The sequence below is a fragment of the Aquarana catesbeiana genome, linkage group LG10 (genome assembly GCF_042186555.1).
Source record: "Aquarana catesbeiana isolate 2022-GZ linkage group LG10, ASM4218655v1, whole genome shotgun sequence".
In the NCBI taxonomy this organism is placed as follows: Eukaryota; Metazoa; Chordata; class Amphibia; order Anura; family Ranidae; genus Aquarana; species Aquarana catesbeiana.
Window position 1 is genome coordinate 248985020 of NC_133333.1, and position 14198 is coordinate 248999217.

General features: G+C 47.9%; 1 protein-coding gene across 13 annotated transcripts in view; it reads right to left on the reverse strand.

The window, feature by feature from the left end:
* Positions 1-14198, reverse strand: part of CAMTA1 (calmodulin binding transcription activator 1) — a 2014371-nt gene that overhangs the window by 69032 nt on the left and 1931141 nt on the right. For all 13 annotated transcript variants that reach the window (XM_073603612.1, XM_073603611.1, XM_073603609.1 and 10 more), the window contains 4 exons: positions 7522-7664; positions 5287-5483; positions 2402-2480; positions 17-332 (listed from right to left, as the gene is read on the reverse strand). In XM_073603612.1, coding sequence (XP_073459713.1) covers positions 17-332; positions 2402-2480; positions 5287-5483; positions 7522-7664 — 735 coding nt within the window. The remainder of the gene's footprint in view (positions 1-16; positions 333-2401; positions 2481-5286; positions 5484-7521; positions 7665-14198) is intronic.

A 14198-nucleotide genomic window follows, 5' to 3' on the forward strand; every position in this document is an offset into this window, starting at 1 on the left:
GCTATGGGATTTTTACCTGTGTTGGTATTTGATATAACTGTGACTCCCTTCTGAGCCTCTTGAGCATTGATTGCATCGCTCTGCCATTGGCTTAGCCAGCTATCTGCATTGGCATCCGGGCCAGAAGAGCACTGAACCCGAGGGTTGTGCCCCATTTGGGATTGCTCCTCCCTCTGAAGTTGTTCCAAACATTCTGCCAGCTTCACATGTCCCCGGGAACGTGCGATAGATAGAGGGAGCCGACCGAGAGAGTCAGGAATGGAGATAGCTCGCCGATCCCATTTATACAGCACTACGGCAGCCTCGGTATGACCCAAAGCGCAAGCCCACATCTGCAAAGAGAAAAGAATGGTTATGGTCTAGGTTCCGAGGTGTTCCAAAATTTCACTTGTGCCAGTTTGGGCCAAGTTCTTTGAAAAATTGTATTTTCTATACAAGGCAGAATATTATTATGCTATGTCATGCATAAGCAGTCATAACCAAAGGCTTTAACTACAGAGAGCGGAAAGAGTGCAAATGTTCTGGAACCCATGAGACCAGGAGGCCCATCCATGATTGCCTATTCCTTATTTGCCCACAGTGTGCTCACATTGTCAACAAGATCATCTGGCCTACATAACCAACTGCATTCTCTATACACCAAGATTAACAACTCAGACTTCCACAGTGTATGAAATAGGACAGTGCGACAGATGCAGATAGACATGATTTGTGCTGCTCAACTTTCTGGGTTGAGAAGGAGGAACACCTTTTAAAAACAGTATGTAGACAGAGGGAACTTTCTGCTACATTGACATCTTGCTGTCCATGCAGCTCAGATGTGCGGGATCAAAGGGGGTGGGCTTTAACACTTACATGCCCCATATAAATGTGCATCAGTGATGGAGGTTTCTGTGCTGAGAGCACGCTTTCAGCACAGAGACCGAGCTGTTAAAGTCTTTAGTAATGCAGGACCAGCTCCTGGTCGTTTGACCGCTGTAACAGCCAATTACCACCTGTCAAACATCCTCTGAAAAAGATTCACTGAGAATCACTCTTTAGAGGGTGACACAATTATAAAGAACCCCTTATTTCACCTGGAAGTGTGACTACTACTATTGCTTATCAATTGAACCACTGGGTGCGCTGGCACCCAAGTCTAGGACTCTATGGGCAAGTATATCTGCAGCAGGGCCTTGGATTTCCTATGTCCTGCTACGCTATGTTAGAGCATGTTGCATAACGGAACTCTCCTAAAGACTGAGCCTGGACCAAGCATGTGTGAGGCCTTCAGAAGTAGTAATTGGGCTCGGGCGTGTTCGGGATGCCACCTGCCCGATCCCGCCAGGAAGCCAACACTGCACACTGCCGACACAGGCAGTGAGACATTTCCCTATCTGCAGCTACACAGATCGAGAAATGTCTCACTGCCTGTGATTAGCGGTGTGCAGTGCCAGCTTCCTGGGGGGAACCCGAATATACTCAAGCCCATCTCTATTCAGAGGTATACAACACCTTACCACCATGCCATGCCTCCATGGTCTACTAGTGCCAGGGATCCTATGTTAGGGCACACTGCAAAATGGAACTCTCCTAAGGACTGGGCCTGGACCAAGGATGTGTGAGGCCTTTGGAAATACTGTATACAGCAACTTCCCTCTATGCCTCTATGGTCTACTCTTGTAAGAGACAGGGACCCTATGTTAGGGCATGCACGCTGCAGAACAGAACTGTCCTAAGGACTGGGCCTAAGATCAAGGATGTGTTAGGTCTTTGGAAATATACAGCTGCTTCCCTCTATGTCTCTATGGTCTATTCTTCTAAGCAGCAAGGATCCTATGTTAGGGCATGCTGCAGAACGTAATTCTCTTAAGGACTGAGCCTGGATCAAGGATGTGTGAGGCCTTCGGAAATATACAGCAGTTTTCCTCTATGTCTCTATGGTCTACTCTTCTAAGCAGCAGGGATCCTATGTTGGGGACCACTGCGTAACAGAACTCTCCTATGGACTTGGCCTGGACCACAGATCTGCGAGGTCTTTGGAGGTATACAGCAGCTTTCCTGCATGCCTTCGGGCTGAAACAAGTAAATTGTAAAGTGTAATGTGTGTAAAGAACTGCTGGAGGAAAATCAGCATTCAACGCCATTTCCCTCAAAATGACTCTTTAGTCAATGCTGGGACAGGTGTCCCTGGCAGGTGGGAAGACATTATCCTTCTGGTGTGGTGCCTGGTGTAGTAACTTGGCTTTTGGCCATGACAGGTGCTAACTATCACAGGAGCAATACTATCATGCTAACATTAAAAAAAAAAAAAAAAAGATAAACTGACAGTATGGCGTTCCCCCAGCAAGTGTGCAGAAGATGATGCAGCTACAGTGAATGCTGGATTTTTGCATGCAAGGTGCTGAGCTCTCAGTCTTACCAGAGGAGTACATGAAAAATGATCAACATTTAAAGGATCCACCTCTAATTCCAGGTCAATGCTGTCAAGATGCTTTGTCCTAAAAATGAAAAAAAAAAAAAAATAGGTTGTTTTATCACATAGATAAATATAGAGCATAACGGCACCATTCTATTGGTTTAAAATCCAGATAAGAATTAGGGAAAAGCTAGAACCTCTGTAAGGTTTTTTATTATTTGTGTAGCCATTGGGAAAATTTTCCCTCACTTCCTCTGTGGTCACCAAGACAGGAAGTGAGCAAAATCCCTCCAGCAAGGGGCTAAATCAGTAATAAAATATGTTTTTTAAGTAGAGCGGGTAAGGGTGAGAACACCTCTGTATTCCTGGCCCTATTTAAGAGATCTTCTAAATCATTTGTGGTCACCAGGACAGGAAGAGAAGTTAAATCTCCCCAACTGATGCACAGACAGTGATAAAAACCTGGGGGCTTCTCACCCTTCCCAATTCTTTCAAACTCCAAAAGAAACCTTTGTCTGGAGTTGGACTTTAACAACAGGAGTGGCACACCGCCAGAAACAGCGGATGTCTTTTTTTTTTCCGGAGGGCTCGCTGATTCTTTAATAATATCCAGAGCCGCATATTAAAAATGTAGGAGCCCAATAGAAGAGAATCAGAATAACAAATATTTTCCCCGCAAGGGTTTCATAAGAGCAGCGGAGGCTAAAATATCGGTAATGGACCTCCGGACAGATGTTGTATTTCCCTGGGGAAGGAAAGATAGCGGGGAACCGTGGACAGAAAGGAATATTGAATGTAATTATAGGATCTCATTTTACTGACATCAGGGAGTTATGAAAAAAAACAAAACAAGAGCCGGGGTTATGAATTGTGTTCCGTATGTAGAAACAATTAACCGGGTTAATATTGTTGGACCTCTTAGAAGGTGCCGCATGGGGACCCCGCTATTTCTACCATCTGATTCTAATAAGTCCCAAACGAAAACAAAGTATCATATTGGTTTCTCCAGGGTACCGTCCATACTTTTCATAATTTAAAGTGGACAATGCAAGGTCTGCATAAAATATCTGGACCTCCCTCCCACTTTAAAACCCCTTATTGTTAGTAGTTCCAGAATGTAAAGAAATAATTTAGATTTGTACTTACCTAACCACTGTCTTCAACCTTGTTGGGTGTGATGTCACCGTCTTCCCCCCAGGAGGTATCCTGGGGAATGCAGAACAGGCGAAATCTCAGGAGAAGATACTCCAGTTCAATGCAAGAGCATCTTTATTTCAAGATTTCAGCTGGTCTGTATTCCCCAGAATCCCGCCGGAAGCAGTGTGATGTCATCCTCGTCTAGGTCCGGGTGCAAAACATGGGGGTGAGGTCATAGATTTGTAAGGTCAACTTTAAGTCTCCATCCTGTTTTCTACTTAGCTGCACTTCTTACATGATGAGTTCAGCTGCACCCCTGTCATCATTTAGGGCACAATTTCTCAACCAGGGTTCCTCCAGAAGTTGCTAGGGGTTCCTTAAACAATGAGCAATTTCTGCCTCTCAGATAAGTTCCCACTGACACCATTGCTTCTTTCAGCTATCTGTAAGGGGGTAATTCTTCCCAATGACCACAAGTATAAGGATCATTCTTCCCACTGACCATCACACTAATGTATCATGAGTTGTAGATATAGTCATAATTAGAAGGGGTTCCCTGAGACTGGACAGTTATTTCAAGGGTGCCTATGTGTTGAAAAGGTTGGAAAAGGCTGATCTAGGATCACAATTTTTGTGGAAATCACAGTAGTAGGCACCACAACTACAACTGCTACTGTGATCTCCACTAGCCTCCAGATTCGGTGCTAAATGGCTGCCCTGCTGAATTGTGAACACAGAAGGTAGCTCACAATACAGCAAGGCAGCCATAGGAAAAAAGACCTGGAAACTAGTAGAGGTTACTGTAGCTGTGCTTACTACAGTGATTTCCAGCTTCCATGGGGTTGCCACCATGTCGCATGCCTGGCACATACTCACATTGGTCCAAGCTGGGCCATTGTAACCATGTAAAACTTGCTATACCTAAACTTCAGCTGTCACTTGAGGGAAAATCTCCTCTTAGGTAGTTGTCACCAGAACAGGTGTCCCCATTGGAAGATTTCCCCTCTACTCTACTCCTTTACTCCTTAGAAGAAAAGAGGTTTAACTTTAAACTACGTAGAGCAGGGGTGTCCAACTCAATTTCATCGTGGGCCACATCAGCATTATGATTGTCCTCAAAAGGGCCAGTTGTATCTGTAAGATTAGATGTCCAGCGCATCCCCTCCCCTTACATTGGATGTCAAGAGCCACCCCACCATCAGAAGTTGAGTCCCCTACTCTCCCTAACATCATAGTGCACCCTCCTTCCTTATGCTGCTGCTGGGAAGAAGCTGAATGCATTGCTTGAAAGCAGAAAGTAGGGGTCTGGAGGAGGAACAGAGGAGGGCTGGATATGACGCAGGAGAGGTGCAAGGGCCACATGAAATGGCCTGCAGGGCCGGATTCGGCCCGCGGGCCTTGTGTTTGACGTCTGTAACGTAGAGGGCTCTTTACTGTAAGAGCGGCAAGGATGTGGAATTCCCTTCCACAGGCGGTGGTCTCAGCGGGGAGCATCGATAGTTTCAAGCACCTGAACGACCGCAACATACAGGGATATACAATGTAATACTGACATATAATCACATACATAGGTTGGACTTGATGGACTTGTGTCTTTTTTTGACCTCACCTACTATGTAATTATGTAAATGTTTGTATTCCCCATAATTTTCTGTCCGTGGTACAACAGTCAGCAGACAAAGAGAGTTAGGTACAGATCTTTCTGTGCATGCATTCCCTTCTCTGTCTCATTGAGGCTCTGTGCTCCTCACCTCCACTTAATAAGGGTCTGGATGAGGGTGGCGTAGCCTTGTGCAGCAGCAAGGTGGAGCAGCGTCATTCCTCGAAAGGTCTTCGAATGGATCAGGTGCTTTGATTTTGCCCAGCATGCTTTGCTCATCATCTTTTCACACACCACCACTACCCGACTCTCAAAGCAGCTTCCTATGGATCCTGCACCGGTGGCACACTGCAGAGAGAGGACAAACAACATTTACAGTCTTGATTGCATATACAGGGAGTGCACAAGAATTAGCTCCTACCTACTAGACCTAGGGGCTGGAAGCTTGTTTGCCTTGTTTGGAGGAGAGCAAAATGTGCCATAAAAGTCAACCTGTATGTAGGACCAAAGCCCAATGGTAGTAACATATGGATTCTACAGATTATGGACAGCAAACTAGCTATTAATTACAGTGTTGTACCATAAACCAGTGGTCTTCACACTGCGGCCTTTGTTTGTCATTATGTGGTCTTTGGGGCTCTGTTCCTGATACAAGGCACCATTAATTCCACTGACACCAATGAAGGAGCACTATTCTTCCCACTGACACCAATGATGGGGCACTATTCCTCTTACTGATATCCATGATGGGACACTATTCCTCCCACTGATACTAATAATGGGGCACTATTCCTCCCACTGACACCAATGATGAGGCACTATTCTTCCCAATGATACCAATGATGAGGCACTATTCCTTCCACTGACACCAATGATAGGGTACTATTCCCCCTAATACTAACAATGGGGCACCATTCCTTCCACTGACATCAATGACGAGGCGCTATTCCTCCCACTGATACCAATAATGGGGCACTATTCCTATCACTGATACTAATAATGGGGCACTATTCCTCCCACTGACACCAATGATGGGGCACTATCCCCCCTCCAACACCAATCATGGGACACTATTTCTTCCACTGACACCAAGAATGGGGGCACTTTTCCTCCAACTGATAACAATAATAAGGGGCACTATTCCTGCAACTGACACTAACAATGGGGCACTATTCCTTCTATTGATACTAATGATGGGCTACTATTCCTTCCACTAATATCAATGATGGGGCACTGCCCCATCCACTGAAACCAGAAATGGGGCGCTATTGCTTCCACTGACACCAATGATGGGGCACTAGTCCTTTCACTGACACCAATGATGGGGCACTATTCCTCCCACTGATAACAATGATGGGGCACTATTCCTTTCACTGACACCAATGATGGAGCACTATTCCTCCCACTGATAACAATGATGGGACACTATTCCTCCCACTGATAACAATGATGGGACACTATTCCTCCCACTGATACCAATGATGGGACACTATTCCTACCACTGATACCAATGATGGGACACTATTCCTCCCACTGATAACAATGATGGGACACTATTCCTACCACTGATACCAATGATGGGACACTATTCCTACCACTGATACCAATGATGGGACACTATTCCTACCACTGATACCAATGATGGGACACTATTCCTACCACTGATAACAATGATGGGACACTATTCCTACCACTGATACCAATGATGGGACACTATTCCTCCCACTGATAACAATGATGGGACACTATTCCTACCACTGATACCAATGATGGGGCACTATTCCTCCCACTGATACCAATGATGGGACACTATTCCTACCACTGATACCAATGATGGGGCACTATTCCTCCCACTGATACCAATGATGGGGTCCTATTCCTTCCCCCCACTAATACCAAGGATGGTGAACTATTCCTCCTTGTACTGACCACAGGTGTTATGTCATTTTTTATATAGACCAAAACTGAATAAAAGAGTCCAAGATCATTTTAACTGTTAGCAAAAAAATTCATATAAAAACAGCCAATGCGTTTTGGGGACAAGCACCACTCCTTCATCAGGGCTCAACAAAGGATAATAGTTGGATGGATTCAGAGATAACAGGACTTGACAGATCTATGTTAGAATCGGTAATGAACTCTCCACATGGAGTAACAGCTGGACAGCAGCTGCAGCAATGTTGAGAGAATTGGAGGACTGGCTCAATCATGGAGAACGATTGTCATTGGCCAACAAAATCAAATCTAGCCGATGGATCGTTCCCTTTATAGGCAGGTTGTCTACAGGCACAGATCCGATCATATCGTGACACACGTCTTATGTCTATGGGCATGTTTACTCCTTAGTCGATTTTTTTAAAATTTATAACCCTGTTACAACACTTACTTGTGCTTGGCTGCCCCCACTGTTGGCTCCGCCTCCATTGCCTCCGCCCACGCTTTGTTTGTGTTGTTGGGATCCGGTCATCTCCGCCATTCTCCTCTCCATCTGCTCCAACCGTTCCAAGATCGACATTCTAAACTGGTTGTCTGGAAGAAAACACGAGGCAATCAGTGGCCTGTGAGATTCTTACATCGGCAGTGATACATTTATTCTACAAAGAACTCGATCGCAGGGATCTGACCGACAGAGCGCCCAAAAATCAGAAGAAAGTGTCAACTGTAATGAGATTGGCAGTTTTGGGTGGGCTGACCACTTATCTATATCTGAGCGAGTCAGGAAATTATCAAAAGTTTATCCTTTTTTTTTTGGTGCCTCCATGCCACTTCACCACCTTTATATTTTACTGCAAAATACACTACATCACCAAAAGTATTGGGACGCCTGCCTTTACAGACACATGAATTTTAATGACCTCCCAGTCTTAGTCCGTAGGGTTCAATATTGAGTTGGCTCCGCCCTTTGCAGCTATAACAGCTTCAACTCTTCTGGGAAGGCCGTCCACAAGGTTTAGGAATGTGTCTATGGGAGTGTTTGACCATTCTTCCAGAAGAGCATTTGTGAGGTCAGGTACTGATGTTGGACGAGAAGGCCTGGCTCACAGTCTCCACTCTTATTCATCCCAAAGCTGTTCTATGGGGTTGAGCTCGGGGCTCTGTGCAGGCCAGTCAAGAAAAAATAGTGCAGGAACCTTTTTTTTTTTTTTTTTAAATCAGTGCAGCACCGCAAAGTCGGAGTTCCAGAACAGTTCCATTGCCGACAATAGGGTGCTACTTGTCGTGCGATTTGGAACTGTCACGTAATCAGCCAGTCTGTCTTGCCCCCTGGGCATAAAAAGACCCACTTAAAGGGACACCAGTGCTTGCACTTTGAGTGCTACTTCAGTAAATATTAGGGGTTAAGTCACACCATATTGGTGGGTCTGAGTGCGTTTACTTTTTGTGCGTTTTTTGGAAAGCCAATCAATGGGCTGCTGGATGCATGGGAACATGCAAAAAAGTACAGCAGGACCATTTTTTTTAAATTGCGTCGCACCAAACTGCATGGTAAGAATGAATGACGACCCCTGCACAGATGTAGACGGCAGCGCGCTTCTGGGCGGAGTGGAAAAGCATTCTCCTTAGAGCGCGCTCCTTCACCGCATTTGGCTTGAAGTAGATGCCAGTCCTAATCGGATGAAGTATATAAAAAAATTGCCATTTTTTCCCATTAAGAAAAAAAAAATACTATTTATTTTTCTTCTTTTATTTTTACATCTCAGCGTTACGACTCTCCTCGCAGCCTCTGTCAGCCACTTCTTGGCAGTCGCTCCAGTGTGGGCTGCACATCGCTCTGGACTGGATATCTGACAGTGACAATAGAGGGGTTCATGCCTGTGCAATGTGGGGGGGGGGTTTACTAAAACGGGAGCGTGCAAAATCTGGTGCAGCTGTGCATGGGAGCCAATCAGTTTCCTGGTTTTATTTTCAAAGCTTAATTGAACAATCTGAAGTTAGAAGCTGATTGGCTACCATGCAGAGCTACACCAAATTCCGAGTGCTCCAGTTTTAGTGGATCAAACCTATGGGGTTGATTTAAGGCTCCGCTCACAAATAGGCATTTTGGCGGCGTTCACACATAGGCGTTTTGAGCCACGGGCAAAACTGCCGCAATCCTGCCCGCAATTTCGAAACATGCCACCAAAATGTCAAATCGCGCCTGTTCAGGTGCCATTCATTCCAATGGCACCCAAAAACGTGGTGCAATTCTGCCGCGATTGTTACGCTGCAGTTGCGCAAACCAAAAAAGTCCCGTTGCGTGATTTGGTTTGCGTAAATTGCAGCGCGATTTGTCGCGCGACAATTGCGTCAGAATCCCACCGCATTTTTAGGTGCCACTGAAATGAATGGCACCTGAACACGCTGATGTGCGATTTGCATTTTAACAGCACACTTTGAAATCGCAGGCAGGATTGCGGCGATTCTGCCCGCGACTCAACACGCCTATGTGTGAACGGAGCCAAAAACTGGAGAGCGCAAAATCTGGTGCAGCTGTGCCAATCAGCTTCTTACGTCTGCTTGTTCAGTTAAGCTTTGAAAATTAAACTTGGAAGCTAATTGGCTCCCATGTACAGCTGCACCACATTTTGCGTTCATTATTGTCAATACAGCGCACTCCTGACACAGTTACCAGCGACTAACCGCAAGTAGCGATTAGGAGCCTTCTAATCATGTGACCACCGTGACAGCCAATCACAGCGGCCACATGATCATAAACCCCGCCCCACCTCCTGGCATCCTAAACCACGCACAGCTGCAGCAGATATTGCACTCTCCAGTTTTAATAAATAAACCCCTTTGTGTCACCATGGCTCCTCGTAGTCTCCATCAAGGGTGCAAGCAGGGCCGGGACAAGGGGTGGGCAGGAGGGGCGGCTGCCCCGGGCACTGTGGTATCATACGCGGTGGGGGTGGGGGGGGGGGGCGTCACAAGGAGATTGGGGAGACGGACTTGCATTGAAAGGGGGGAATTAGGGTGGCAGCATAAGGTAAGTATTGTTCTAGAAGGGGAAATTTGGAGGGTGCTAAGAGTGATATTTTAGGGGAATTTGTTTTGGGGGGGCCGGGGGAAGAATTGTGCTAGGAGGGGGGGATTTGGGGGAAATTTGTGCCGGGGGGGGGGGATTTGTAATGGGGGGGAGAAGATGTATACTAGGAGGGGAAATTTTAGGGGTAGAGGATTTGTGCTAGGAGGGGTTATTTTTTTTTGGGGGGGGGGTAACGGGGGAGATTGGAGCTGGGGGGATGGGGGGGGGCAAAGATTTGTGTTAAGATGGGGGATTTCAGCAGGGGGTGGATTTGTATTGGGAGGAGGGGGAATTTATGCTTAGGGAGTAAGCATGCATATTAGTGCTCAATTTTTTTTTTTTGGGGGGGGAGGGGGTAATTATTTGTTCATACATCTTGGGGGGGGGGGGCAGCTTGGCATGTTTGCCGCCCTGGGCTCTAGATGACCTTGTCCCAGCACTGCAAGTAGGGATCAGGAGCGTTCCAATCATGTGACCACTGTGACAGCCAATCACGGCGGTCACATGATCATAAACCCCGCCCCGCGGCATCCTAAACTGCTTAAAGAGCTGATAGGCACCATCTCCAAGGGGTTAATTGAATAAGCTGAAGTTAGAAGCTGATTGGCTGCACCAAATTTTACACTCTCCAGTTTTAGTAAATCAACCCCAATGTGTCACCACGCCTGCTCGTAGGGGTGTATGTGATAGGGTGACAACGCAGGAGCGCAACTAAGAGACAGTTGTCACCCCAGAACAAGCAAGCAGCTAAACACGGACCTCCATGGCGAGATACTGGGGATTATTTTAATAAAAGCTGCAGATTTTAAAAAAATGTAAAACTTTTGAAATCCCACCAACATATTAAAGCTAACGTGGGATTTCAGAGACTGGCTTCTACAATGACGCGTATTTCACGGCACGGGTGGCCGGTTGTGAAAAAGGGACAGGATTTTTTGGAGTCAAATTTTTTAAGGATGTCCAGAAACCGACGGTGCAGACCAACAAAACTTTCCAAAAAAATTGGTTTGGGTGTTGGGGGAGGTGAGCGTCCCTGGTGAGGTCTGAGCGAGAGGTGAGCGTCCCTGGGGGGGTCTGAGCAAGAGGTGAGAGTCCCTGGTGGGATCTGAGCAGGAGGTGAGTGTCCCTGGTGGGATCTGAGCAGGAGGTGAGCGTCCCTGGGGGGTCTGAGCAAGAGGTGAGTGTCCCTGGTGGGGTCTGAGTGAGAGGTGAGCGTCCCTGGTGGGGTCTGAGCAAGAGGTGAACATTTCTGGTGGGGTCTGAGCGAGAAGTCAGTGTCCCTGGTGGAGTCTGAGCGAGAGGTGAGCATCCCTGGTGGAGTCTGAGGGAGAGGTGAGCATTCCTGGTGGGGTCTGAGCGAGAGGTGAGCATCCCTGGTGGGGTCAGAGTGCGAGGTGAGCGTCCCTGGTGGGGTCTGAGGGAGAGGTGAGTGTCCCTGGTGGGGTCTGAGGGACAGGTGATCGTCCCTGGTGGGGTCTGAGCAGGAGGTGGGTATCCCTCGTGGGGTCTGAGTGAGAGGTGAGCGTCCCTGGTGGGGTCTGAGCAGGAGGTGGGTATCCCTCGTGGGGTCTGAGTGAGAGGTGAGCGTCCCTGGTGGGGTCTGAGCAGAAGGTGGGCGTCCCTGGTGGGGTCTGAGCCAGAGGTGGGCATCCCTGGTGGGGTCTGAGCGGGAGGTGAGTGTCCCTGGTGGAGTCTGAGCGAGAGGTGGGCACCCCTGGTGGGGTTTGAGCAAGAGGTGAGCGTCCCTGGTGGGGTTTGAGCGAGAGGTGGGCACCCCAGGTGGAGTCTGAGCGAGAGGTGGGCACCCCTGGTGGGGTTTGAGTAAGAGGTGAGCATCCCTGGTGGGGTTTGGGCGAGAAATGGGCACCCCTAGTGGGGTCTGAGCGAGAGGTGGGCACCCCTGGTGGGGTCTGAGCCAGCGCCGGGCAGGAAGCCACAACAAAGAGCGCGGAGCAGAAGATTGGGTGAGGAGGCTTTTGTTGTGCTCGTGCTGCAGTTTGGTGCAGTGCAGCTGATGTCACCTCCTCCTCCTCTGGCTCTGTTATCATGCACGGCACGTCTACTGCAGAGAATGACAGGCGAGCTGACATCACCGGGCCGGCCCACTTCTCTCACAACATCCCCGCGTCAAAGCACAACAATGTCTGCCCGATGTTTGCTGGATGACAGGTGCCTGCAAACCCATCACGTGTTAACTGCGGTGCTTTTCTCCCCCCCCCCACTTTGGTTTTGATTCCCTCGCCCCCTCCGTCCCCCTTCTCCTATTATTATTATACAGGATTTATACAGCGCCAACTGTTTGTTACAATGTAACAAGAGACAACTGTTTGTTACAATGTAACAAGAGACGGGACCGCTACAAATGAATTCAGAACAAGAGGGTTGGGAGGGCCCTGATCGCAAGAGCTTACAATCACTTTCGGTTATTATCAAGCCCCCAACTGTCCCTGATTTCAAGGGACTGTCTCTGATTTGGAACAAAGTCCCTCTTTCCTCCTCATTTGTCCCTCATTTTGGTCTAATCTATATACCCTATGTTGTCAAAAGTATTGGGACGCCTGCCTTTACACGCACATGAACTATAATGGCCTCCCAGTCTTAGGCTGGGTTCACACCACTGTGAATTGGATGCGGATTTCTCGGCATCCAATTCGTAATAGGAGGAGATTTTGACCGGCTCTCTATGGAGCAGGTTCACATATCTCCACTGTAGCTCCGGTGTGAATTTGCACAGGAGTCCCTGTTTTGGTCTGTTTCAGGTCCGAATTCAGCCAAAAATTCGGGCTGCAATCGGACCTGAACCGATGAACCAGGACACACCAAACCCCCTGCTGGAAGCCACATGTGGCGATGGTGTGAACCCAGCCTTAGTCCGTAGGGTTCAATATTGACTTGGCCCACCCTTTGCAGCTATAACAGCTTCAACTCTTCTGAGAAGGAGGCCATCCACAAGGTTTAGGAGTGTGTCTATGGGAATGTTTGACCATTCTTCCAGAAGAGCATTTGTGAGGTCAGCCACTGATGTTGGACAAGAAGGTCTGGCTCGCATTCTCCGCTCTAATTCATCCCAAAGGTGTTGTATTGGGCTGAGGTCAGGACAAGTTCCTCCATCCCAAACTCGCTCATCCATGTCTTTATGGACCTTGCTTTGTGCACTGGTGGGCAGTGATGTTGGAACAGGAAGGGGCCATCCCCAAACTGTTCCCACAAAGTTGGGAACATGAAATTGTCCAAAATGTCTTGGTATGCTGACGCCTTAAGAGTTCCCTTCGCTGGAACTAAGGGGAAGCCCAACCCAATGAAAAGCAACCCCACACCATAATCCCCCATCCACCAAATGATTTGGACCAGTGCACAAAGCAAGGTCCATAAAGGCATGGATGATCGAGTTTGGGGTGGAGGAAATTGCCTGGCCTGCATAGAGTCCTGACCCCAACCCCATAGAACACCTTTGTGATGTATTATGCCGCGTACACATGGTCGGACTTTTCGTCTACAAAAGTCCGACAGCCTGTCCGACAGACTTTCAACGGACTTTTGGCGGACTTTTGGCGGACTTGCGGTGGACTTGCGGCAGACTTTCTTATGAACGGACTTGCCTACATACGATCACACAAAAGTCCGACGGATTCGTACGTGATGACGTACACCGGACTAAAATAAGGAAGTTGATAGCCAGTAGCCAATAGCTGCCCTAGCGTGGGTTTTTGTCCCTCGGACTAGCACACAGACGAGCGGATTTCTGGGTCCGGCGTAGTTACGACGTAAAGATTTGAAGCATGTTTCAAATCTAAAGTCCGTCAGATTTGAGGCTGGAAAAGTCTGCTGAAAGTCCGGGGAAGCCCACACACGATCGGATTGTCAGCCAGCTTTAGTCCGTCGGCGTTTGTAGACGAAAAGTCCGACCGTGTGTATGCGGCATTAGGCTACTTTCACACTGGGGTGTTGGGGGGCGTCGGTGGTAAAGCGCCGCTATTTTTAGCGGTGCTTTACCGTCGTTTTTGAGGTCCTTTTCAGCCGCTAGCAGGGAGCTTTTAACCCCCGCTAGGGTTAAAAGT